Below are 26,321 nucleotides of genomic sequence, written 5' to 3' on the forward strand. Positions count from 1 at the left end.
CGCTGGGGCTCCCGTCGGGCCCCCCGCCCCGTACCCCGGGCTGCCCTGAGGGCAGCTCCCCCGCGCAGCAGCTCGCTGCATGCCGGTGCGGCTGCCTCCACGCGCAGGAGGAGGAGGAGGAGGAGGAAGGCGGGCGGGCGAGCCGTGCGGGGATCGGGTTACAGGGAGCCATGGAGGAGCGGCGGCGGCGCGGCGGGGCCCCGCGTGGCTGGCGGCCCCGCGCCCGGGGGCGGCGGGCGGCTCGCCGGGCCCCGCCGCGGTTGCCGAGCGGCCCCGGCCGGGGCGGCGCGGCGCGGCGCGGCGCGGGGAGGGGGCGCGGCGTGGCGCGGCGCGGGCGGGCAGGTGCCCTCCTCCCGCGGCACCGCGCCCGCCCACGGGGCCGCCGCGCCGCTCCGCTCCGCGCCGCGCGGGGGTGGGCGCCGCGGCGCAGGCGGCCCCCGAGGTCCCCGCGGCGGCCGCCGGGGGCACCGCGCCGCCCTGCGCCATCCGCGTGGCTCCCGCCCAGCGGCCGCCCCCCGCCGCCGCCGCCGGCCGCGGCGGCCCTAGGGGCGTCGGGGCCCGGCGCTGCCCCGCGGAGGGGAGGCGGAGGCGGCGGCGGCGGCGGCGGCGGGGCGGGGGCGGAGGCGGAGGCGAGGGGGCGGCTGCGCGGCGGCGGCGGCGGCGCGGGAGCCGGCGGCGGCGGCGGCGATGGACGAGTCGTCGCTGCTGGACTTGCTGGAGTGCTCCGTGTGCCTGGAGCGGCTGGACACCACGGCCAAGGTGCTGCCGTGCCAGCACACCTTCTGCCGCCGCTGCCTGGAGAGCATCGTCAGCTCCCGCCACGAGCTGCGCTGCCCCGAGTGCCGCATCCTGGTGGGCTGCGGCGTGGACGAGCTGCCCGCCAACATCCTCCTCGTCCGGCTGCTGGACGGCATCCGCCAGCGGCCCCGCGCCGCCGGCGGCGCCAGCGGTAGCCCCAGCGCCGCCGCCGCGGCCCCCGCGTACCCCCAGCCCGCCGCGGCCCCCAGCGCCGTCGCCGCCGCCGCCGCCTCGGCCGCCGCCAGCCTGCGGGAGCTGGCGGCCGCGGGCCGCAGCGCCCTGCTGGGAAAGGTGGGTGCCGGCCGCGCCGGGGGACGGGGGGCGCGGGGTGCGCGGGGCTGCGCCCGTGGGAGCGGCGCTGAGGCCGCCCCGAGTTGTGGCAGGAGTGGATGCGGCTCCCGCAGCCGGGGCGCGCGGAAGTGTCCGGAAAAGCACTTTTCCGCGCCGCGGCGGCCCCCGCCCAGGGTTTGCCAGGTGCGGCCCGGCGCTGGGTCCCGCTCGCGTTTCGGGAGCGGGCCAAGTCCTGAGGACGCGTCTGCGCCGCGGCCGGGCGCGCCGCGCTTTGCTGTCACCCGGCGGTGTCCCCTCGGCTTTTGACTCGCTGCGTGTGCGGCTGTCGCGCACAGTGATGGGCAGGACAGGGTGGTTTCTGAGGCTTAAGTTTCCCCTTCCCACGGGAATGTAATTCCATTTTTATGTATAAGGTGTGTGATTTATTGGAGTGGAGTACTGCCGCATATGCATTTATTTATTTTTTTTAAGTGGCAGTCAAATGCCTGATCTTGCTCCTTTTAAAATCAATGGCAAGGGTTTCATTGATTCATAGGGCAACAAGATCAATTCCTCCCGGTGTTCTGTGTTATATAATTTGATAACATTAAATTTACTATAGAACCTCTTTAAGGAGACTTTGGAATGGAGACGCTCTGAAGACTGAACTTTATCTTATCTCTCATGTCATATATATAGAAGATACATTTAATTATCTTGATCTTTCATGAAATCTGCTTGAGCTGTAGTTTAGTGTACAGGCTTCTGACTTGGAAAGGTCAATGCTGAGATTTCTGGTGAAGTTATATCGCTATAGTAGATGTTTCAATTAGTTCCTTTTTTTTTCTGAGAAAAATGAATGGACCTGTACAGGCATTTTGAAGTTTTGCCTACAGGAAATGATGGCAAATACCATACATTGTTCCATAAAATTCAATTTTGGAGTCTGAAGTGAAATACGCTTGGTAATATTTCTGGAAGGGTAGGTCCTTTATTACCTAGCTGTAGAGCACATTGATATTCAGCTAAACTTTGACTTGCTGCTTCATCATAGCAGGCAACTCTTCTGTCATCAGAGTTTCAGCATTGTAGAAAGGGAAGTCTGCATTCATTATGTCGTTTAAAGTATGATATCCACATGGTCTAGTTTGACTTCCCTTATGGGGAGTAGGGTCTGGTCTGCACGTAAGACTTGCTACACCTGCAGGAACCTTGTTGCACAGGCGGGGTCTTGCACCCTAAGCAAGCTTCTGTAAACGTCCAGCAAGAAGACAATCTCTGGTTTTCATGTTTAAATCCTAGTTAAGATAGGATGTTACACAGAATGCTTGATTCCTTGTTACAGGAAATGCTTGATGGGGAAGCTAAACTGAGTGTAATTTTATGTGCTAATGCAAATTTTCAGAGAAGTGGAGTTTTAATTGTTTTACCTTAATTTGGAAGATTTTTAAGAAGGGACTTCCCTAACCATTATTGCAGGACATTGTATAGTGGAAAAAAAAAAAAAAAAAAAAAAACACATAATGTTCTGTTGTTTTTCTGACTTTGACCAGCACTTCAGGGAGCATCTTCAGTTCTGTTGTGTCTGTCCTGAAGGGTTGTTACCCATCTGAATTTGACAGAAAGCAAAGTTACACATGACCTTAGAATCACATTTTGACTGTTAAGGTTAACAGCTACTTTTTTCTCTCCTTTCTGGGGCTAATGAGGGGTTCTGGGGCAGCGGGTCTGCTGGGGCAGAGAGGGTCCATTAAACTGTTTAGCCTTTTGACCAACCTCACAATTTTATCGTGGAAATCAATGCAGTGTGCTTGATCCTTAAAAGGTTCGTTACAGTGAAAGAAAGTCTGAACTAATCTGCTTTTAAAAAAAGCAGCAGGGGAGAATAATCCTCCTTGGAGCTGCTGATACAGCTGATTGCTGAGCTATCCTGAAAACAGAGTATGGCACTTCTATCCGTACTAAACAATAGATGGTACAAAACTGCTTAGAATTAGGCTTTTTTTGAGGCTGATACTGAAGAGCAGAATCATATACCTTTCAATCTTATATTAGTCTTTGACAGCTTAGTTCTCTTGGAGAGAGATAAAATGATTCTTCTGATTTTTTTTTTCCAGAAATTGCTGTAGATTTGCTGGCTAGGGTTTAAATGCAAATTGCACTATTTTACTAATTAATACCTTTCATTTTAGGTAATGCAGTATATAAAATGGGACATACCATTATGGGTTTTTTGGTTGGGAAGGCAGCTGCTAATAGGTGAAATTTAATGGCCCAGAGCCAAGGCAGGTCACTTCCATCAGCCTTCACTCTTGCACAGAAGATCCTCAGACTTGTATGTGAGAACCACACCAGAGATATGCTTCTATGAGAATTTTAATTAAACTTAGAAGAAAGAGCAGAGCCAGCCATAATATTGGTATTATGTCTGTGTTTTGCCATACATAGTTTATACACTTAGAGGAAGTCTCCTTTAGTTGGTATTTTCTCAAATCAGTGAACGTTGTATAATACTTTGGCACAACTCCGGGGTGTGTGGAGGGGTCATATTTCTTTATCTGGTCTTCAGGAGTTATTTGCAACAGCTTTATACAGAGTTAGTGACAGTCTATCCAGAGTGCTGAAACTGCAAGCAAAAGGGACTTGGGATGAATTGATTGCGGAGGGGTTCGGGAAGTTGGCCAAGACCATTTTTCAGAAATATTTCAGAAATAATGTAGGTATTTTAAGGTATGTGGTGTACCTCTACCGCATTAGAGATCTGGAAGTGTTGTTTACCTACTAATGTATGCTTGAAAGAGATATTTTGGATTCTGTTTACATGCAGCGATGTGTGACCTTTGATAAGCTGGTTTGTCCCTCAGTGCCTCTACTTCAACCTGTAAAAAGTGATGTCCTGTTTCTGAACTGTGTAAAGTGTTTTGGGATATTCACATTAAAGATGCTATGTAAATGTGAAGTATTGTTGTAGACAATATAAAAGGGTTTGAAAGCTGAAAGAGCGCGCTAGAAGAACGAAGGCAAGGAAATTCAGAAACTGTTAGAATGGGCCACCCCAGGGGATAAAACGGGAGGCTAAGAGTGGTTTATAATGGTAGTCGCGTTACACACAAGGTTATAATTTATTGGCTCCTCTGTCTCCATTACTACTATAGAACCGCTTGGGGAATTCAGGTTCTGTCAAAGTAAATGGCTCCTTTAGATTGTTGAGATATTATAGTAGATCTAGGTTTTTACAGCTTTTTTTTTTTTTAACAATTATTAGAATTTATCACTTAGGAATTTTTTTTTCAGTAGTTCTCAAGATAGAATAGACAGCTAAATGCATGCAAGTCTTTGGCAGTTTCCTTGCAAACCAGTCATCTTCCACTCCAGGTGCAAGGCTTATTGCCGGCTTCCTTTAAATGCAAACTGAGAATAACATTTGCATGAAAAAGAAACAGCCTATAAAAACAAAACATGTCTCGCAGTTTTCCCTGAAGAGAGAGCATGACTGAAGTGATGGCTATGCATGCGGTATATTACTGGAAGGTGGTATAGGTATCAGCAGAGAGTGAGATGGGCACATAAGGAAAATGATGTGTCAGCGTGTGTGAATGAAGTGAGCAATGGGCTGTGTTCCCTCGTGCTTCGCTGGGTGCTTCCTCCGTAGATGAGATGTGCAGAGCCTATTGCACTGCCCAAGAGAAAGGTTACTACCCTTGGTTTCATAGAAATTTTGCAAGCAGAGGGAATAGCCTTAATTTGTTGTCTGGTCTTTTCAGTTGCTCCACTTATAAAAATTCTCTACAAGAGACATTGAATCGTTACTTTTTATGAGAGCCCTGTCTCATCCTACACTATCTATATGTTTTTGGGGTGGAGTAGAAGTTGCAGTAATTTTCCACTGCTACGTTTCCTTGTTGAACAGACTTTTTACTGTTTGAAGATCACACACTGGGTTTTACAAGAGGAAATGAATGGAGTCCTGTGTTCATATGCGTTTATATCCATTGTAAGGATTAAGAGGTTGAGCAGGACATAGACTTTGTCTTGGGCAGAAGAGAGTCTCGAACTTGGCTTTTTAATTGCCAGATTTGCATATATGGGAGTGTCATTCTTCTCAGCAGCGCATGGTATGCATAGGCAATAGACTTAAGTTAATTTTGTTTTTTATCTCTGATTTATTTTTCCTCTGGTACTATAGTTTTGCTGGCCAATCTTTGAAGTTCATCATAATGTCATCTAAATAGGACTATTATTCCATGGATCTAAGTCTTTGATCTTGCCAGTTTTTTACTGTCTTGCAGAAGGCTAAAAAATGTGTTTCAATTCATGAAGTTAACAAGCATACTAAGGGGTACTGTAAAAATTATAATGAAGACTCAGTCAAATCCCAACAATTAAAGCTGGGATCACAGAAGTGAGTGTGCACAGCAGAGGGGGAAGGCTGAGGAGATGAATCAGATACATTCATAATTCACTGAGCTCTTTTATTTTTTAGAAATATCATCATTTTCAGGTGTCATCTTTATGCCTATTATGTTTTACAAAAATGGAGGAATCATTTTACCTGACTTCTGGATATTGCTGTTGTGAAATTTACTTACAAGCCCAGCAAATGCATGATGGACAGGATGTGACCGAAGGGTGACAGTGCTGACAGCGGAGTTTACTTTGGATTGGGATGGCCCGTGGTGGCTCGGTCACATCTAGAAGAGACGGGACTGTGGAGGGGACTTTTTGCCACTAGCCTGAGACCTTCCTTGTTAATTTGTGTCAGTGTGGCATAACTTTGCATTACTCCCTTTGCAGTTGAATGCGAATGCTAAGTTTAATCCCCACACAACATCCCTCTGAATGGTTGATGGTGAACTATGGTAATACGCAGCATGTGACAGTGTTCAGTAACTGGTTCCTCAAAGACAAACTATGCGGACTTGTAAGGATGTTAGCCCTGATGTCCCATGCAGATTTAAATTCTGGCAATTTTTCCCCAGCTTTCCTAAACTCTGCTATTTTTGCAAATATAGCAAATTATATTTGCTATAAACTCTGCTGTTTTCCCTTTGGAGAAACAACATCGTTGAGTCCTGAAGTCTGGGCAGCTGGAGATGCAGCAGTCCTGTGCTGTCTGCTGTCGCTGACCTCAAGCAAGCTGCATGAACTTTCTCAGCTTCAGATTCCCCTGCCAAAAACCTGAAATAGTAGCACTCACCTTACCCTGGTGTGCTTCAAGATCTTCAGATGGAAAGCGCTGTAAAAATGCGGAGTTACTACTAGAGAGGCTGGGATTTTAGGAGATTAAAAAGCACTGATTGTGCTCGCACCGGAGCTGTTACAGTTATTTTCTGCTGTCAAGCAGAGTTTGGCAGAGGTGCTTTACTTTATTTGTGGGCACCATCGGTGCCGTGCACTGATATAGCAGCGAGCTCTGTGTATATGCTGTAACCATACACAGTATTCCTTGTTTCTAATCTTATCAGCTCATGTTCAGGCATACTCCTGTTGCTGGCCCGATGCCCAACAGGTCAAACCGGATAACATTGCTGGCTGTTAATGCGATTGTGTCCGTACCCACAGGGCAGGGTGAGGCTATCCGTGTGCAATATGATTCTTTCTAGGCAAAGGGTTGTCAATTTGGTCAATAAGCTTCCACATGAAGCACTACGACAGTATTTTAGTTATGTTTGAGGAAGATTGTATACTCTAGGAAGGTCTTTTCGTGTTGTTCAGAGTTATTTAATTTCCTGTCTCTTAGTTTTATGTTAAAAATCCAATTACTGTTTCAGCTTGGAAAGTGTGTCTGGTTAATTCTCAAGTTTTACACTGTTGTATTTAGAATTTCCTCTCTAATATCACTATTTTGTTCAACATTGCAAGCTTTCTCTGTAAAGAAGCACTGCTTAAATTTCAGAGAAAAAAACATAATTCCCTCTTGCACTTAGGTAACCCACTTTTAAAATCAGTAATTGTGGGAAATCACTTCCTTCTGAAGTTATAGATGATTCTTCCTCAGAATCCTTTCCTATAAAAGGCCAGTTATAAATAATAGTTCATTCTGATTAATATCTCTAAGCACCGTAGCATTGTAATTGCTGACCACTGCTCCACCAAATTCATTCGGTTTTCAGGGACTTGGTGACTTCTGTGGACCGAAACTGTTCAGGGTGCACAGGGTTTCAGCTTTCCAGCGGTCACTCATCATGTGTCGAGCTGAATTTTGGCTAGCGTTTTCAATGTGGTCTTGTTAAAATCTGATATTTTAGAACAGGTTTTCTCAGTCTGGAGAAAGCTGTCATGGGAAGAACCCAAGATTAGGTCTAATAGGACATGAGAGTCCGGACGAAGATAAACTAGGGGATTTGAGAAAGCTGCATGACCTTGGACTTGCCCCAGCTCCCGCAGCAGCTGCGCGTCTGCAGCTGGGAAGCAAGCAGCAGGGAAAAGCAGTGCCAGCCGAGAGCTACCTAGTTATCCTCAGTCCTAGAGCAAACCACACTGCTCCCAATTACCGAAAGCCTCTTGCATATAGCAGGCTGTTACTTGGGCTGGGAACTTACCAGCCTGACCATTATGTAAAAGAGAAAGTAAGTCAAAAAAAAAAAAAAAAAGAGCGGAAAAAACCATGAAAATTTTCGTACTAGTCCATAGTACAGGCGGGCCTGGGACAGGTTCTCCCCATTTTCCTGTCCCAGATCCTCTTTCTGCTGCCGGTTCAGATTCCTCTGACAGCTTGAACCATGCTTTTTCTTGACAGTTCGGGGCAGGGAGGTTGCTGATCTGCTGGTTTTACTTGCTTGGCTCCGTTACTGTGTTCCTCAGCAGTAATGCTAAACTCATTACCTCCCCTGTGTGGGAAGTATTGCTTATACTGATAGAGAATTGATGAAGAACCTTCAAATTTGTTTGAGTAGCTTTGTAAAAAACCCACAGTGTGTGCCTGATAATTTAATCTAATTTTCCTTGCATGTAATTTGATCCTTTTTATTCAGTTAAAAAGAACAAACATTAATTTGAAGATGTACATGAGACGTCTCTTAGTTCAGGGGAAGGACAGAAGGAGGGAATATTGCATTTGGTATCAAAAAGAAAGATGTTTTGTTTTTAAAAGAGGGGAGAAAAATGTAAAACATCTGGAATGATGAGCACTCTCTTTTTAGTATAATTCCATCAATTCCACGGAATATACGGTGTGCTTTACTGTTAGCTGAGATCCCACGTTAACTCGGGCGATGCACAACATTTGGTGGCTTCACCACCGGGCTGCCTTTGCTTTTGCATGTCCCCCGGCTGGTTTTTCTCCTCCGCGTGGTGCAGCCAGTGCAGCTGAACCAGCCAGGGGAACTGATCCAGCTGGAAAATGATCTGGGGGAAAAATACTGCCCCGAGTTGCTCACAGGGCTGCATTTTTACTCTGTTGCGCCTCAAGCTCAGCGTGCCGGAAAGTCGGATGTGTGACGCTGGGCTTGGTTGTCCACCTCTGCAGGCTAGCTATGGGTTAAGCAGTGTTGTGAAACAGAGTCAGCTTGTCTGCTGACTGGTTTCTGGCGCTTTCAAAGCATGGGCTGGCCCCTCCTAAAGTTTGGCTTCTCATTCCGTCAGAGCGGTTTGGGTTTTCAGCACGATGGCTCTGTTTTTGTTTGGTTTACTGACCGGCGGGAGTTTCTGAAGAATGCGTGCCCTGGTGGAAACTGCACAGTCGTTTCTCCAGTAGGTCTCTATCTTGTCCTGTTTTGGAAACTAGAAAGCTTAGCGATCCTTTGCAGCGCTGGATTCCAGAAGACTGTGGGCTTCATTAATTAAGAAAAGAGAGATATGGTACTGTTTTCTTTTGCCATGGTAATAACATAACACAAGAGGGATACTGCAGAATCTCCCTGTGTGCTTGTGGAGCTGATAGGACAAAGGCATCCTATTTATTTTGTGGCATTCAGTCACATCTCATTTTGAAGATACCTTAATGATTTGTGTTAGTGAAGATTTGTCCCTCTTGTTGGCTGTCAGCTGGAATATGATTTATAAGACAAGTGAAATTAATGCTGTATATGGTTAGTGAGTGCCTTTCTGTGTACAAAATTGGTAATTATAGGAAGAGGCTGCTTCTTAGGCTATGATTAGAAAGTCTTTCCAGTAATACAGCAACAGGCACCAGATTATTCAGTCAAGTTAACATTTTTTTTCCCCCAGTTTTTAAAAAATCTGATCCAAACCAATATGAATTTCCACTTGCTAGTTTTAAAGTGGCCTGCTTGCATGAGATAACAAATCCTAGTTTTAGCTTAAAGAAAAAAGTATTTAAAGTACTTTAGCAGAAGGCTGGCTAGATTGTTATCAAAATGTTAATGATCAGTTCTCCTGCAGTCTCAATTATTTTCAGAGGAAGGACTAGAATAGACACATCTTCTGAATAATATTGATTTAAATATGTATTATTAGCTCATTAAGCTGTTAAGAGTCTTTCCCCTTCTGGACAAAGGTTTATTAATTGCTGCAGCTGATTTATCATTAAAGTGGGTTGAGGTGCAAAATGGAAAGGAGAGGGAAAGAGAGACCTAGAATTTCAGCTATGCAGTTGTGGGTGTACTGTGGGTAAAGATACAGAGTCCTAACCAAAAAGAGAGGGACAATACTGTTTGGTGTGCTGCATGCTGATTGCCTTCCATTTGAGAGCCAAGAAAGTCAGCCAAATACAAGCACTATCATATTTACTTTACTAAATTATAGTGTCTGTAAATATTAGTAAACATGTTTATTTGCAGATTATTTTCAGACTAATTCCAATCAAAAACTCTTCTATGAGCTACTGTAAAAAGATATGATTTTATGAATTTACTTTTTTATTTCTAATTTCATTTTGAGACCGCTTTTAATAGCCTACCTTTTTATTGTGCCTGACTTCTTGCATGTTTCGAAATGCTTTTATTGCAACTTGTTCCAAGTTTACTACATTGTAATCCCTGTAATCAAATCAGTGCATTTTCATTTTGGATGATAGTAATGATTGAGTAATTATTTTAATCTAGTAAAGATTTTTGAAAACAGAAGGATGATTTTGTTTTGAAAGAGTTTAGTTTGAAAGAGTTTAGTTTATTTAGCTGTAAATAATACATATATATATATTTAAAAAAAAAAAAAGTATCTCCCTGAGTTTATAGTTGTTTGACAGAAAAACCTGTTTCATGCATGCTTATATTGTGTCCATGTGCAATTCAGTAAATCATGCGGTACTGTCATCCTGTGATGGGCAAGGATGTACGTGTTGTGTCATGGTGTGGCGGCTTCTGGCTGGTCCTGCCGCACGTCTACACGTGTTCCCATGGTCCCACCTGGCCTAAGTTGTGCTTCCTCGCCCTGCAAATTTGGGTCCCAGGGTGATGGAGGCTGGAGGGAGCTCACCATGCACAGGCTGGAGGAGGCCACAGTGGGAGATGGGTGCAGTTGCCTTCAGGGCCTGTCTGCAATTGCGCCTCCCCTGCAGGGACGAGTGAGGTGCTGGGTAAAGCCAGGAAGCCCGGACCGAGCCCCCGGTGGTGGTCGGATGTTGGCTCCCTTTGGAAGTGGAGCCCGGCGCGCGAGGGAGGTGGGACGCATGATGAGGCACTGGCTGGGGACCAGGGACGTGGTCCTGGGTTCTCCTCGGCCAAGGGCAGTGGGGATGGGTGCTATCCCCCACCATGGCCAGAGTGAAGCTGGACACCTTCCTCCCACGGAGGTGACCCTGCTGTTTGGGAAGAAATATCGGCTTTCTGGGCGAGAGGAGGCTGGCGGCTAACAGTGGCAAGCTGGTCCTTACCCCCAGTCCGCTTGGGAGTTTGCACTGAACAGTCAGCAGATAAGAAGCCGAAATACTACTACAGGCTTTGCTTGCACGAGGATGAATGACAAAACGCAGGGTGGGCAGGAGTCGTGGGTAGCGAGGCTGCCTGGCATGCGCTGACGTTGCACAGATGCAGCGCTTACCTGCAGTGCTGCGCCGTGGGAAACTGAGGCGTGGGAGCCAGCAGTGGAGACTGCATGTTCAGTCCAGAGCGTCTGACACCTCAGCCAACAGCTTTTGTATGGAGAATCTCATTCTGCTGCGTGTTTCTTTCGTAAAAGAAATAATAAAAAAGCCCTTAGAGAATAGTCATCAGGCACGTCATAACATACAATAGAAATAATAGTTGACAACCATGAGGTGAATTTTTTTCTTATTCTCTTCTGCCACGTAGGTAATCATAGTGGTAGATCATAGTGGAAAACATCTGATAATTTATATTCACAGTCAAGCAGTCATTCAGCAATGTAAAATCAGAACCAATTATACCTTTTTAATAAGTAAAAATCAGTACATTATTTTGTAAAATGAAAGTCTGATACTTTTGATCTATGTTGCAGAAAGGGAAGTTTATTTTTTTGTAACTTGGGTTGTATCTGTCTATCTGATAAACACAGGACTTCCTTTTATATGCAGTCAATCCCACTTGTATCTGAGTGTATATTTACATGGTGGGGCTAGTACCGAAGTCACTGCTATTAAAAATAATTTTGCATACTTTAAATAAGGGGCCGTAGAGGATTCAGCATCTGTGAATGAATAGTCTTCAGTCAGGGAAAGGTTATTTTATGCTTATTAACAAACAGCAGCTCGACAGGCGGAGTTGAATGGACATCTCCAACTCATCCCAAACCTTCAACACAAGGAAGTGAGCAGTTAAAGGGAGAGGTTAGTGTTTTCCTCCCTTTGTCCTGCCAGCAGCATGCTGAAAGAGATAGAGAGGTGCAAAGAGAGCCACAAGTCTTTTTCAGCTTCCAGTTTCTGTGCTTCTGATGTTTTTTTGTATGGGTTTTGTACTGCCTAAGTCTTTGTGACTAAGTGTTGCTTTTGCTTTTTCCATTTTTAAAAAGATACAGAATGTTGCATCAATTTTGCTGCCTTCTGCAGCGGACAGGCGTGAGAAGGTGAACCCTTGCCACCCCTGAGCAGAGCGAATGGTGGGTTTGGGGTACGGGAGCACCAGAGCACAGCTGTCCTCCAGAGGGCTCGAGAGAGTACGTGGTGCTCTGTAGTGCATCTGCCCTCCAAAATGGTTTGTCCTCCTTTGAAAAGTTACTATAAATAGGTACCCCAGAAGCAAACTGCTGTGTTTATTAGTGGTAACAGAAATCCAGCTGCAGGGAATTTCCAGGGAAGGATCTTTGTCCTCATCTGCTTCCTGAAGCTCTCCGTTGCCGGTCGAAAGCCTGCAGCATGGGGTGGGCACGTGGCAGTGGGGTGGGCACAGGGCAGTGGGGTGAGCGTAGGGCTCTGCTATCCCCCGTCCCTCACAAACAGGCCAGCGCAGGGCTCCTACAAGTGTGAGAGGTGGAGCCGTGGGCAGGAGTTCGTCATTGACTCAGTAACCTCCCAAATTGAAAAAAATTTTGAATTTTTTATAGCTTATACTGCAGGGTCTGGCTTTCACACTGCGCATCATCACTGTTTTTTTGTGTGGTAGGTGTAGAGAGGGACCAACAATATAGGCTCCTTCCACATGGATTATGAAATGCTTTACGAATTGCCAGTAGTATTAGTGATCAGGGATCCTGGGGTCTGAGCGCTTCTGGGAGAGAAGGGTGCTTGGTAGCAGTTAAGGACAGGGTGACTCTACCAAGCTTAGTCATACTGAAAGGCAGCATGGGGCACTGCAGGAGCTTAGAGGTGATCATTCTGGAGGTCTGGTTTCTTGTGGGAGTGACAGCTTTATCTTAGAAATATGAGGGGAGGGTTTATCAAGGATTTGCCCTGCTGGTATTGTAGATTGGAGTTCATCAGTGCAGTCAGTAATAAGACTAAGAAGCTTCAGATGGCACGTAAGTGTTGTTTGAACTCTGTTATTGGGTTGCCATTCTCCTCTCCCAGGGTCTGGGAACCTGTCTCACAGCACTGACATGGCCGTTTGCTATTGATAAGTCTCTTCCTTGTTGTTACAGCTAAAATGAAGTCAATGTGCTTGCACCATGGCATATTTCTTCAAACTAAAATTTGCTATATTCACCTTGCTTTGAGTGTTGTTCACCTAGCCTACAACTTGCTTAGAAAGCAGTGGCAGCGACAGCTATCTCCTGCCAGCAAGCATAGGTTGAGGGTTCAAGCACAAGTCCCGCAGGGTGCAAACGAGTTGCAATAAAAGGGGAGGAGGAGGAAGGTTTATTCCTAGTAGTTCTTCACTTTTCATCAAAGCAAAGTTAAAAATTCCAGTAGTTATCAGACTTTATAATGCATTTTCAGTTTTGCTATTTTAGTTTGATTTTTCCAAAAAAAAGAAAAGTTTAAATGCCCTCAGTGATATCACTCATCTGTAGTGCTGGGTAGCTTCTGTACAAGGATGCTGCCCTGCCAAAGGGGCCCTTTCCCTGATCCTTCAGAGTGGGGTGGAGCAGGGAGAAGTGGGGGGGTACCATACACTGTTGGAGCCTAATTCCCTGAGTTACCCAGAACTTTGTATGTTCTTTTATACTTGTACAAATTGGGTGCAAAATGCCACTGACAAGAAAATTATAGTTTGTTACCCACTTGCACAGATCTCCACTTGCTGGAGATTCTTCACTGTTGAAGGGCTGGGCTCATTTTAACTGTTTAATGTGGTCACTTGAGAATGAATTCCACTCATTACAATAATTGTGATGGAAGGATTTTTTTAATATCAGTCTATTTTCTTGCATGCAGGAGATGCTTTTTTCATTTAATGCTCTACATAGCCTCCGAGGGAAACTTCTTGTTAGTACAGCATTGAGGTTAAGAGAGGCTGAACTCCCATTTACAATGACAGATCATGGGAAACTGGATAGAATTGAGGTTCCTCAGCTACTCTGATACTTTCAATGACCATGTGCTTACTTTTCAAGTCAACTCAAGACTTAAAAGGTTTCAAATAACAATGTCAACTCCTTGAATCAATGATTCCTTCCCAACGCTGCTGAAATAAATACAAGCCAAGCACACAGAAAAAAGGCTGTGGTCAGCCTGAAATTGTCTTGTAAGCGTGTAAACCCAGAATGATTGGTAACAAGCAGGTAAGACTAGAGTGAATTTTAGTGGAGACACTAAATGTTACTTTTTCTTTTTTTCCTCCCCTGAAGTGCTTCCTTGGCTGATGAAGTGCAGTAAAAGATGCCTCTATAGCAGTATTTCACTTTATGAAGTTGTGTAAGCTGCAGACTCGGGAAGGTAATCATATTGGGAGATCCTGACCTGTGTAGCCTAGTTGTTTAGTAACTTTGTCTGAATGAACTTCAAGTAAACACCATTTTGTTTTTCATAGCTTTTTTCAGTAATTAATGAAGGAAAGTGAGTAATCTGCTACTTGGCAGTGCTGCTAGGCACGTGGGAAGAGAGCAAAATTCTCTCCCTGTAGTGAAGAGGTCGAATTGATTCCTTCTTATTTCTGTCTGCTCTTCCTCTTCAGTCCTTGTAGCTCAAAGGGAGTGCAGATTTCAAAGGTAAGAGTGAAAAAGCTGTGCTGTCAAAGCTGTTCGCAGGGGCACGCTAGAGCCTCTGACGCCTCTTACTCTTTGGAATTGGGACTCGGTTTCTGTGGGAGGTGTGAGAAATCACTACCATAGTGAGTAGCAGCATAGCGGTACCTCAGCGAACCCAGTTTTAAGAGTGCTGCTGGAAGAGAAGAGTCTCCTTCTTGGGAAGAGAAACTTGAGTTAGGTGATTTGAATAGTTTTGCTTCATTGACCTGATACAAATATTATTCAGGATAATGCTTTGTGCTGATGGAATTGCTGTGTTACTTCACTTTAGCTCTGCCAGGTGTTACTGTATTTCTGCTCTGCTTGCCATGAAGAGATTTGCCTTTTCCCTCTTATTTCATGAATTTACCTTCTTTGCACACACGAGGAAGAAACACGAGGAAATACTTCCCCTCCAATACAGATCTTGCACGGAGGCTGCATCCCCGCTCGGCGTTTTGCCAGCTCTCCCCGTGGAAGTGGGGGGACCTGTTACGTATTCGTACGTAAAGATATGTTACATTTTCATTTTGCTCACAGAGAGGAGGTGACAGCTCAGGAAAGCCCCCACAGCCTGTCCTGCCTGCTCTGCGCCCCTTGGCCCCGTTGCTGTTGCCCCACTGCCCCATCGCCGTCGCCCCAGGACCCTGTTCCCGTGGGGCGGCAGCTGCCCCTGCTGCAGAGCCATTTCTGAGCTCGCCGAGATGCTTTTTACCCACCTTGTAAGGTGGACCAGAGAAGGGGAACAGCAAATACGACCTAGCCGACATAGCTATAGACAATGAAAAGTAAATATTTTCAAATGCATGTTTATGTATTTTAGGGGGTTACAGCAGTTCAGGTCTGTGCTGTTGATTTCTCAACCATCTCGCTGCCGTGAAAATGTTCTCAGGAAAATTGCATTTTCATGTTGAAGGATTTCTTTGGGTATAATACTTCCAAACTGAATATACAATTGAAAAAATACAGAATCGTTCTCTTCTCTTTATTTCATTGCAGCTTTGCTGTAGGAAATTTTTGTTTTGCAGAAGGGTTTCAAGTGGAAAAATTGTTTGACATCCAAAGCAAGTATAGTCTCATACTTTAATGGATTATTTAAATTTCCCAACATGAATATTCTGTTACTGAACAATAATAGTAAAATCTTGACCTTATGTTATAGTTCTCAGTTCTTTAATAAATAGAGATATCTCAATTTAATGTTTCTTACCTCCACAGAATGCTTTTTAAAAAGTAGTAGATATCAGTGCTCCCTTTTAAAATGAGAAACTGAAGCACAGAGAGTCTCAGTCCAAAGTGACCCACTGCCAGCTTCATGGACCATGCTGTTGTGGCATTTGATATGCTTAAGCTCTTGTCATCATCCTTATGTTTGGGAGGATCATAACAGACATTTAACAGCAGATTTTGTTCTGGTTAAAGCGCTGTGATGAGTTTCACCTACTTTACTGTGTAGTAGAGCTCCATTTGGCCTATATCCAAGTTTAGTTACTTTAGTTACTGAAATTCTGTTTCCATGTTCAATTTCCTAATATTAAATTGCTGTAACATTAACTGGAAAACTACTATAATATACCCTGTTTTTTCTTCTCTCTGTACAGTCTGGGCTTTTTTGTTTGCTTGTTTGCATGTGTTTATTTCTCCTTTGCTTATTTTCTCTTTTATTGCATCTGTGAAGCTTTTGTTCTCAATTTTCATGCCATTTGACATATGAGAGAAGCCAAGTAAAATATTTCAGACTTCTGTTTCAAGTTAAGCACCAGTTTTAATGCTGAACAATAACTGTATTACAAGGAAGCCTGATGTGCCCTCAATGCCATTACAATATGCTGAAAAAAAGGTAATTTAATGGAAACAGCAGAGTATTTGAAAGTTCACTGTATGAAAATTGGATTTTTGCCTTTTATTATTTACATTGCACCTTATTCATACTTAAGGCCACAGGGATTATCATCCTTCTTAATGGCCTTATTTAATAAAGACTTTGCATTTCACAGTATATGATCTAGTGTGGGCTTCAGTCTGTTATCAGGATTTCAATTAACTAGCTCTGGCTTCAGTTGCCCTATAAATATATCTAAATAATTAATTTGCTTTCCATGGATGGTAGCGGCTACTTTTAAATACAGCTGCTATATGCTTAGCTGCTAAATGATACAACTGTGCTTATAACTTGCTTTATTTATCATTTTTTAAATATATGAAATATGGCTGTTAATGTGACTGGCTAGACAAGGACCAGTCTCATGAGGTACGAGACCTCGTAGTGGCACTTTAGCTGTGGACTTTGGACTGAGGACCAAACCATTATGGGGATGCAAGTGCACCTCCAATTTTGGGAGGAAAGGGTAGGGGCGAGCGGGTGTCATGGATCAACATATCCCCTAACTGGACTGAAAGTTTCTGAATCCTTTGATTGTGGTCATATATATTGTGATCCAAGGACTGGACAGTTTATACCTGAGTGGAGGAGCAGTTAAAATATGGGATACTGAACTGTTTGCTGTTGCTATTAAATTTGGGCCTTTCCAGGTACCCTGTAAAAATATCTGTGCCAAAACAGAAGAAAAATCAGTGCCCGAGTCCTCTCTGAAGACTGGTTTCTAACCCAGATTGCAGAGGCAACTGTGGCACCTCAGTGCTGGGCTGTCGCCTGCCTAAAGCATCTGTCCAGCTTATCGGGGCTGTTACTACACTGAGCTGCAGCCGGCTGTGCAAGCATGCCTGCCCCCGCACCATGCAAATCAATATATTCAGTGATTTACCTACGAAAAGCAGAACAAAATAAAACTTGGCAGCTGTGAAAATCACTGTTGATCGAAGAGTCCCAGTCTTTTCCAAGTTATTCCTGCTGGCTTGCATCCCGAGGAGGGAAGATTTGAGACTTTCAGGGACGCACAGAGATCAGAACACGAGTCAGTTTTAAAACTGTTGGAATATTTAAGGCTTTAAAAATATTTTTCACTTATCAGTGTGTGATTAACTGAGTGTACAAACTCAAAGAGAAAAATAATATTTATTAAACATAGCTCACTTAGTCATTTTGGCACTCGATGTGCAAAGATTATGCATTTTTCCCAGGGGTTATATTAATAATTTCAGCATGATAACTTTAATTTAAAAAAGGGCTTTTCTTTTTTAGGGAGGTTTATCTGTGCATGTGTACAAGTAGAACATGAATTAAGTTTTTGTTTTCCATTTTTTCAGAAGTTTAAAATGTTCCTTTTCACCCTTAAGACAAAAAGAACAGTTACATTTATGGGACTCGGAGAGTTAATACAGTGTGAAAATGAACACATTCAAGGTCATCTTCCTGACCACTCCATTGTGTTGGCAAAGGACAAAGACGAAGCACAGCCTCAGTTTACTTTTCTTGCTAAATAGTACTTTGTTCTATATTGTTACAAGAAGGCATTCCACATCTGGAGAAGATGGAAAGCATGGAAGTCATGATACTGCCTCTATCAACCATAATATAATGACTACACATTTTAGTGCTCCTCAAGGAGTTTTGAATGTTGTTTGTTGCCTTTTGGAAGGCTTCCAATAGCGGATGCTCCTCTTCGATTTTTACCATTTCTCCCGTGACCCTCATGGAAAGGTTGAAAGAGAATATTACATTTGTCTGCGGAAGGCCTGAGTACTTGAAATATGGGCCTCCTTTTTGGTGCTTGATGCAGTAGATGAAAGACGCGAGAGTTCTCCTTACGTTTGTCCAGTGTGGGAAACTGATGCTCTTAGATACATCTACCCTGGGAAAGTAGGATGTGTTCAGTAAATTCACAAAATATTAAACATTTGGTACATTTCATTTATGGAAAGTTACATTCATTTCATTATGGAGGTTATTGGCAATGTTGGAGCGCTAATGAATAAACTAAAAAAAAGCCATATAAAAGAGTTTTCATCCAAGCTCCATATATTCCCTCTGGGTTCCTACAAGTTCCCCTGAAAACTTGTTTCTGCAAATTTGGATGAAAACGGAGAGAATTTCAAAATCAGTTTATTTTGTTTAACAGATGCTAGTGTTTATAACACAGTTATAATAAAAATATAACTTTGACACAAATCAGTACTTGTCCAGTGTAAACTCCACACATGGAATATGCTGTCGTTCCCAGAATCCAGAAGAAGGGACTCACAGGTAGTTTTGTTCTTTGAAACCTATGATTAAGGATGCTATAACTACTTTTTGGGAGATGTTCACTTATGCCTGCACTGCTCTGTCCTGTTGAAATCTTCCCAGGAAAGTGCCTGGAGGGAATAAAATCCTATCCTGCTGCTTTCTCAGATCTCCTTTGGTAGTGCTCTTGAAGGGGTTGTCACCCGTCCCCCCAAAAGTGTTAGGATTTATCAGCCAGAAGATCTGTGTTGAGCCAATAGCCCTTACACATCATGTGCATCAGCTCTGGAGGTCCAAGGAGCCACGTTATTGGAAACTCTGTATCTGCTAGCCACCTGCCAGCAAGGCCGCTCCTGTAACAAGGAGAAAGGCAAACAAGGAAGAATATAGATGTTTTGATTCATGGCTTGCATTTCTCTTTGAAGATTGCTAGCAAGTAGCCAGTCTGTTAAGAAAGAAATGTTGAGCTCACCTGAACTCAGACTTAAGTTTCTGCAGATGGGAACTTCGGAAAGTTCATCCCAAGTTCAGTGCCAGAGGAACGCTGCCTCAGAGTGCAACTCATATTTTGTGATTTTACTTCAATTTAAAATAAAGTTATTTTACCCGATTAAAGATAACTGCATTAGTGATAGGAAATTGTTTATTTGTTAAGGTAAACAAATTCGTCTGAAGGTTATATGAACGTTCTATTTCTTCTTCTGTACAAGGCACACAAATCTCTCCCTTGGCTGTTTAATATCAGCCTGGTTGTCTAATTTTTGCCCATGGAAAGGCTGTGGGTCATTCTTTCTTCTGAATCATGTTTTGATCATTTTATTTTCTATTAAAATGATTAAAGCTGAACTGGGCATACACAGACTATTAACTTTGCCACAAAACTTTGCCACGCTGCAATATATATTATTAAGCCATTTCTAAAATTATCTTATGCTATCTGCTTATTTAATGCTCTGTTGCCTGCTAAAGGAGTTCAGGCTAAATGCTAGGTCACCCACATTCAGCACTTCATATCAGGTGTGTTTAACTACAGGCACAGAAGGAGAAGGTGATGCGTAGGATGGAAATGCCCCAGGAGTCCTTAACAGCAGCCTGGAAATAAGCACTGAAAAAGTGCCAGAAAAGCGGCTGACTTCCCTCCAGGGCTGTGTAGGAGGAGCTGGGTCTGAATATGAGGAGTGGGTCCCTGTGCCTTAGCATCTGATATTGAATAACAGATCGGTGCAGGAGAGGCAGTGCCAGCTCCGGGCAATGGAGACGGTGCCTTCAGGAGTAAACAGTCCTTAAACCTGTGGACCCCTGGCTCTTGTCGTTAGGAGTTGCATCTTTCTTTGTTAAACGTTAAAGGATGTTATTGGTGAGCTAGTTGCGTGTGCTTTTTAATCTTCATGCCTGTGCTGTCAGCAGCTGCAGGCAGAGCTAGGAAGTGCAGCCATCATGCTGATCGTTGAGCTGTAAGAGTCCTTCTTTTCCGTCACGTTTTGGAAATTGTCTCCTGTCCTGAAAATTTATAGTTTGCTTTGGGGCTCCAGTGAGTTAATCTGAAGTATTTATAGCTGTTGTAGCTGTTTGATGAACAGGTTCAGCCAAATAAGAGACCTCAGAAGAGCAGATTAATGGCAGGGAGCCCTTTATTTAACTTGGCAGGGCTCATCACAAACCATCAAAGAAAGCAGGCACTTGTCAGCAGTATCAAATGGATGAATATGATAAACAAAGAGGTCACAAAGCCTTAAAGCCTAGCTTTCCTCAGCAACATAAATAAGATGTGCTCGCCAAACAACTTTAGGACTCAAATATAGGTGTTTTATATATTCAACGCATATGGGGTTTATAACTGTTGTTCCCTTAGGTGTTCATGGGTTTTCTCAAAATGCAGGAAGGAAAGAGATCGTGAAGGAGCCCAGAAGTGACACACAGTCCATCTGTTTTGCTGAACTGTTTTTCTAAATTAAATCCATTGCTTCCAAAGTAAAGTTAATATAGGGTGTTGAAAATAGAATGTTTCAAAAGCAAATTTAACAGCAGTTTTCAGTGGTCTATTATAAATACAGGTATTCTGATGATAATTCTCCATTCCCAAGTGAGATCCTTCCTTACTGCAGTCCAATTCTGCAGAGGCTTTAAACGCATGCTAGTGTTAATCTCTGCTAAAGCATTTTTGCCTATGGTTAACTATAGCAGCATGCCCTAAATTAAATAAGTGTCTGATGTTTCCCCTACAGAAATAAATGGCTGACTTGAGGTTAGAGATAATTTTTTCTGAGTAACTGCTGAACTCTGCTCTAACTGTACCTGTCTGTACATATTTAGAGCAAGATAAAGACTGATACAGTGACTTCCTCCTGTTAGCAATTAAGAACATGGTTGAAGTCTTTCACTTTACTAATTCATAAGAGAGAAGCTGAAGAAGTTGGAAAGAAGTAGAACTATAAAAGGTAATTTCAGGGTTACTGCTCTTTGTCAGCTATTGCAGGGAAGATGAGCATAACAACAAGTGTCACAGGTGTCTTCTTTAATTATATATGGTCTACTTACTGAAATATTCATAAGAAATTGATATATAATGTGAAAGTTCTGGTTGGAAGGAATGAAGGTTATTCCTAAATATCCACAAGGTGATTCACTTAGCAGGTTCTTTGTCTAGCAAAATGATTGGATTACTGCATTTACAGAAAAAAAAAATCATTGCTGTGTCTCGTTGATAGGTCTTCTTTTTTTGGTAAATCACACTGTAATAATAATCTCTTTAGATGTATCTTAAAGTCATAAGTACTGCAAGTGTGAAAAAATCCTGGCTGCTGATGAGCAGCTGGGGAGCAGAGACAGTGATTTATATGAAAATGTAAGTGTTGTAGAATTCAGAAGCAAGAATACTCTTCAGTTTTAGGTTTGATGAGTCCTGTGAGCCCTGCAGGACTGGTAAGTCCCGTAAAGCATATGGTTAGCAAATTGTGTGAATTCCAGTCTGAAGCAAATGTAAAAATAGAGGAACTGGTCTGCATAGAACTGTCTGCACTGAAAATACAGTTGTGTTAGAAACAGGAATGCTAAACTTTTACAGCTGGCAACAGGTAGAGGATGATGAACAGATTGTTTTGGATATGCAGGTGAAAGATGAGATGCAAGAGGTGTGTCTTAGATATTCTGCTGTTTTAATAACATAACTCATTTAGATACTGTCTAGCAATAACCCTCCAAGGGCAGTGACCATTCATTTCTGTGCACTTGAAGTTTTTATTGGCTGAACACGCATCCTGGTCCCAGCCTGTTACTGAGGTGCTATCACCCTCCTCTTACACGAGGGTTGTAGGAGGAGCACAAGGGCAGTGTTGTCTCGGGGAACCAAACATTTGCAGCATCACTCTAGTCCCCAGCTTCTTTGGGGAGAGCCTTTCACTGAGTTTCATTTTTCTTCTCCTGTATGAGCAGGAAACCAAAGCTCTTATCGTATGACTTTTTGTAGTAGATGCCAGCCATTAAGAAGTGCCAGCATTTGCAGGTGCTCCTGCCATGTTCCCTGCCCTGTTTCCAGGTCACTAACAGCCCCTGCCTAAGACTGTCTAAATACTATATGCAGCAGTTGTGCTCCATCTTTAGTCTGTCCATTTGTGGTGTGCATTACATGTGTCCTTATTCACAGACAACTTTAGCTGCCGTCCTACATGCCTCTTGGACTCCTCACATGGAGTTGTAAGCCAAGTTGTGACTGTTTTGAGGAAAAAGTCCTGAACTTAGGTCTTGCTTTAGCCAAATGACTTGGTCAGAAATCCCCTCGCTGGATGTTTCTGCCCGGTGCGGTTGCTGCCTGTTTGCCAGCGAGGGCATTGGTGCACTCGGTGTGTTGGGTGGTCCGGCCGGGTGCTCCTTCTTCGGTGCTAGCACAGGACGGCTCTTCCCAGGAGGCTCAGCTGTGCCCACCGGGTGCAGCGGCAGCCTGGCATCCCCCCTTCACTTTTAGTTCCTCGTGCTAATTCATGTGGCCCTTTGCTGGCTCTTAAAAGTTGGGTAAGGCATAAGAGACCTTGCATACACTGTGTGCATAAATGAATGCTAACACTTAGTTGCTTGTATCCCCAAAGGCCTTTTCCCAACTGGGCTGCAGCTGTCACCTCTGCAAATCTGAGGGGACGGGGCAGCACGCAGTTTCCTAAGGAGAAGGACTGCAGGAAACTGCGTGGCCACCACTTGGAGCCTCCTCCAGTGGGGGAAAACTTTGTAAAAATGTTTGTAACTGAAAGATCCACAAACCATTTGCTCCCCATGCCCTGATTCAGGAAAGGCCGCGAGTCACTTGCCAGCATCCTTTTATAAATTTAAGACCTAAACTAGAAGATAACAGAAGGAGCAGAAAGGGCCCTGCTAGTGTTTATAGGTCCCTAGAATAACATGGAAAAAATTAAGTAAAATTCTCAGGATGTCTCAGGAAATACATTTTATCCAGATATACAGGAAAGCAACTCTCCCATCTGGGGATCTGTTTAACATGAGTGTGGGAACAGAGCGCATCAGCCAGATGCACCAGTGGTTTTAACATCAGGGGCACACCGTTTTGTACCCTGCCCAGCATCCCCTCTCCAGCTGTGCAAATCCTGACATTGGAAAACCTGTATTTTAAAACTGTCACAAACTAGCATTTTTGCAAGGTGCCTCCTCCCATTACTTTAAAGAGAGGACCGTTCCCAGCAAGCCTCAGCACATGACTGGGCAAATTGCTACTTTGGAGTTGTTTGATGTTAAATTGTTTAACTTCGCTGCCCTCCCCTTAGGTAAGTCTTTCTGTCATTAAAAGCTCCAAAAATGGCAACGGGAGAGCTATCCTGAACTTGGATTTTGCCTATCTGCCCTGATTTATGTGGTATAACTACTTGGTTGCAGCTCTTAAAAAAACCTGGACAGCGATGGAACACAAGGGGGTTTTGCTAGGCCCTTTTGGACTTTTTTTTTTTTTTTTAAGGACAATGTAAAATAATTGCTAGTAGACTATATCAACAAAGTTTGGAGTTGATGATAGATACAGGCTGTTAGGTCTATATTTTGTCCTTGATTGCAGCAGTGCTCCAGGTGTCTGATAATGAAGAAGTCAACATCCTAGGTGTTGTTTGACCAGAAAAACAGGTAGGAATGCTGACATCTTATCTTAGATATCATTCCTCTGCCTATTCAGTGTGGCTGCAAGTATTGTGGGGCCAATATAGTTAAAGCTTTGTAAAATGTTTGCACCCTCCTTTTGCATTATCATAAAAAATGCTAGCTGAAGTCTGGTTCTATCATTTGTACAGACGTACGTAGGACCCAGGCAGTTGGCTTTATTTTCATGTGACGGGGCTGTTCATATACTGCTGGCAATATGTAATTTGACAAGGAATAGGCAGACCTGGTTTTCTGACCACAGCTATGCTTCACAGAGCAGTTGGGATGAGTTGTGGAGCCAGAAAAGATTTTGATCCTTTTACGTGCTGGTTCTATTATGTGTGTGTAACATTTATGTTAGTAAGTAAATCTCCCTTAGCAAAACCTTAGCAAAAGGAAGCTCTAAAGGAAAAAAAAGTCTCTCTGTTTCTAGCCCCAGACCCTACAGCACTTTAGTTTTCATTATTATTTATATGCAGGCAACATTCTCTGCAAAAAAAAACCCAGTTTATGTCTTTGTTTTACACCTGGCAGTGCATTGTTGTGTCAGGAATCTGGAGGACATGTGTGTTTAAAAAAATTAAGTGATGTGTATTGACCTGTAAAATAAAAATATCACAGGATATATTTAGATGTGCCAACCTGAAACACTTAAAAGAGGGAAGGAAGAAAAAATTGCACCAGAGCTGTATAATTTTTATACTTGATTGTTTTATAGAAAAATGTAGTAAAGTAAGGATGTGTAATTTACCTCTCCTTGTTGACTGTCTTTGCAGAACTATATCTGAATCACTTCCTGTTAGTGAATAAAATCAAGAGGTTTTCAGGGTTGTTTAGTCTGGGCAACTGGGAGTTGGTGCAGCTAATGTGTTCCAGGAGGTTAACCACTGTGAACTCTCTTGTCTGAGCCATTTCCCTTTTTTAGATAGTTTGCAACCCATGCAGTTGCCTTTCAGGTAGCAAGTTATCAGTTGTCTTGCACGTAACTTGAAAGTGAGCAGTCTGTGGCAATGTGAAATCTCAAAAACATGTATTGCCTGTCTCTGCTATAACCTGGAAGGGAATAAAGGAGAGTGATTCTTCCACAATAATGATTTCCTTTTCCCGAAATAAAGGCATTCATATTTTATGCGTAGTAGTTTTTGAAAACCTCATTTTGTAGTCCCATAAAATGCCATTAATATGCAAGGTGTTTATGTGTAATTCACATCTTTAACTAAGCGAATGTAGTTTCCTGCAAGGCATTTTAATGGAAATTTTTATATACAAATAAGATCCAAAAAGCATTAGGAATTTTATGTAATGCTGTCAAAGGTGAGTAATTAATGCAGATTCTTACTGACCTGTACGGTGCTACTGCTCTGGAAAACTGGGCACCGGCAGCATAGCTTTACGCTACAGAGCCATCTGGAAGAGGGCAATTACACGGTTTGCAATTAGCTCCTAGTGTCAAGATTCTCAGGTCACAGGGTTTCTTCAGCATAGCGGTTTTGTGGCACCGAGTCACACTAATCATGCATGCGATGCCTGCAGGCAATTGCTGCCGGCAGTGCTTTCTTCAGCATTTAACCTGCACCTTTCTGAACAGCAGTCCTTCTTGTACTTTTTTTATTAACTTCATTTTTAAGCTTTTCATTGATTTGGGGGCTCTTTTTTCCTTTTAACAGCTGCTGATGTATTTGTAATTAATTATTTAGTGGGCATAGTATGACATAAAAGGGAATATTTTACAAACAATTATTTTTTTTCTGCTTTGCGTGCCGTTTCTCCCTGGTCTCTTGTGATCTCCTCACAGCTGATCTCATGGCTGATGAAAGTAACCCCTAATGGGCTTCCACTTGTTCGTAGTTAGAGGTGTGCTACATTTCAGTCCCTGCATGGAGGGACAGAAATTCGCAGTTTCCTTAATGGAATTTTGAAGAGTGTTTTCACATGTAACAGAAGCATGCTAATGGAAGGCTAAAGCCATTTTTGTTCTTGGGTTTCAAATTAATTTCTGTAAACGCTCTGGGTTTAATTCAGTTCGGAATGTGTTATTAATTCAGTAAAAGCAGCAGAAGAAACATTATGGTGAATACTGGACATCTGATGGCCATTGTATTAATTTTTGGAAAACAAATGCATTCTTATTTGTCATACTGTTCGCATTAACAAGATGGCTAAAAAACATGGGACTCCATTGTAATTGATATTATACAATTTCCGTATGAATTTCTGCTTGACTTACAACAGCAGTAATCAGCATTTAAGAAGCATTTTGAAAGACTACGTAAAAAAAACATATTTATATGGTAGCAAATGGCTGTTGGGTTCTTAGCAGATCCTAAATCTGGAGAATTAAGTGAAGGTGAAAGTCTTCTGACAGATTTTTTTTGGTGATATTTAACTAATACTATGCTAGGTCTTAGCCCAAGGGTCCAAGAGAAGTGGTGACTGAATAATTTTATTTCTAAAAACACAGTTTTTAAAAAGAGAGTCTTGTTCTTCTTTTATGTGTAGTTAAGGTAAGAGTGCTCAAGGTAGTTTAAAAATGAGA

General features: G+C 43.3%; 1 protein-coding gene across 1 annotated transcript in view; it reads left to right on the forward strand.

Annotated features, from left to right (window-relative positions):
• Positions 1-625: 625 nt before the first annotated feature.
• Positions 626-26,321, forward strand: part of SH3RF3 (SH3 domain containing ring finger 3) — a 259,303-nt gene continuing 233,607 nt past the window's right edge. The window contains exon 1 of the mRNA XM_067295285.1: positions 626-1,089. Coding sequence (XP_067151386.1) covers positions 688-1,089 — 402 coding nt within the window. The 5' untranslated portion in view covers positions 626-687. The remainder of the gene's footprint in view (positions 1,090-26,321) is intronic.

The sequence above is a fragment of the Apteryx mantelli genome, chromosome 1 (assembly GCF_036417845.1).
Source record: "Apteryx mantelli isolate bAptMan1 chromosome 1, bAptMan1.hap1, whole genome shotgun sequence".
NCBI classification, from domain to species: Eukaryota; Metazoa; Chordata; class Aves; order Apterygiformes; family Apterygidae; genus Apteryx; species Apteryx mantelli.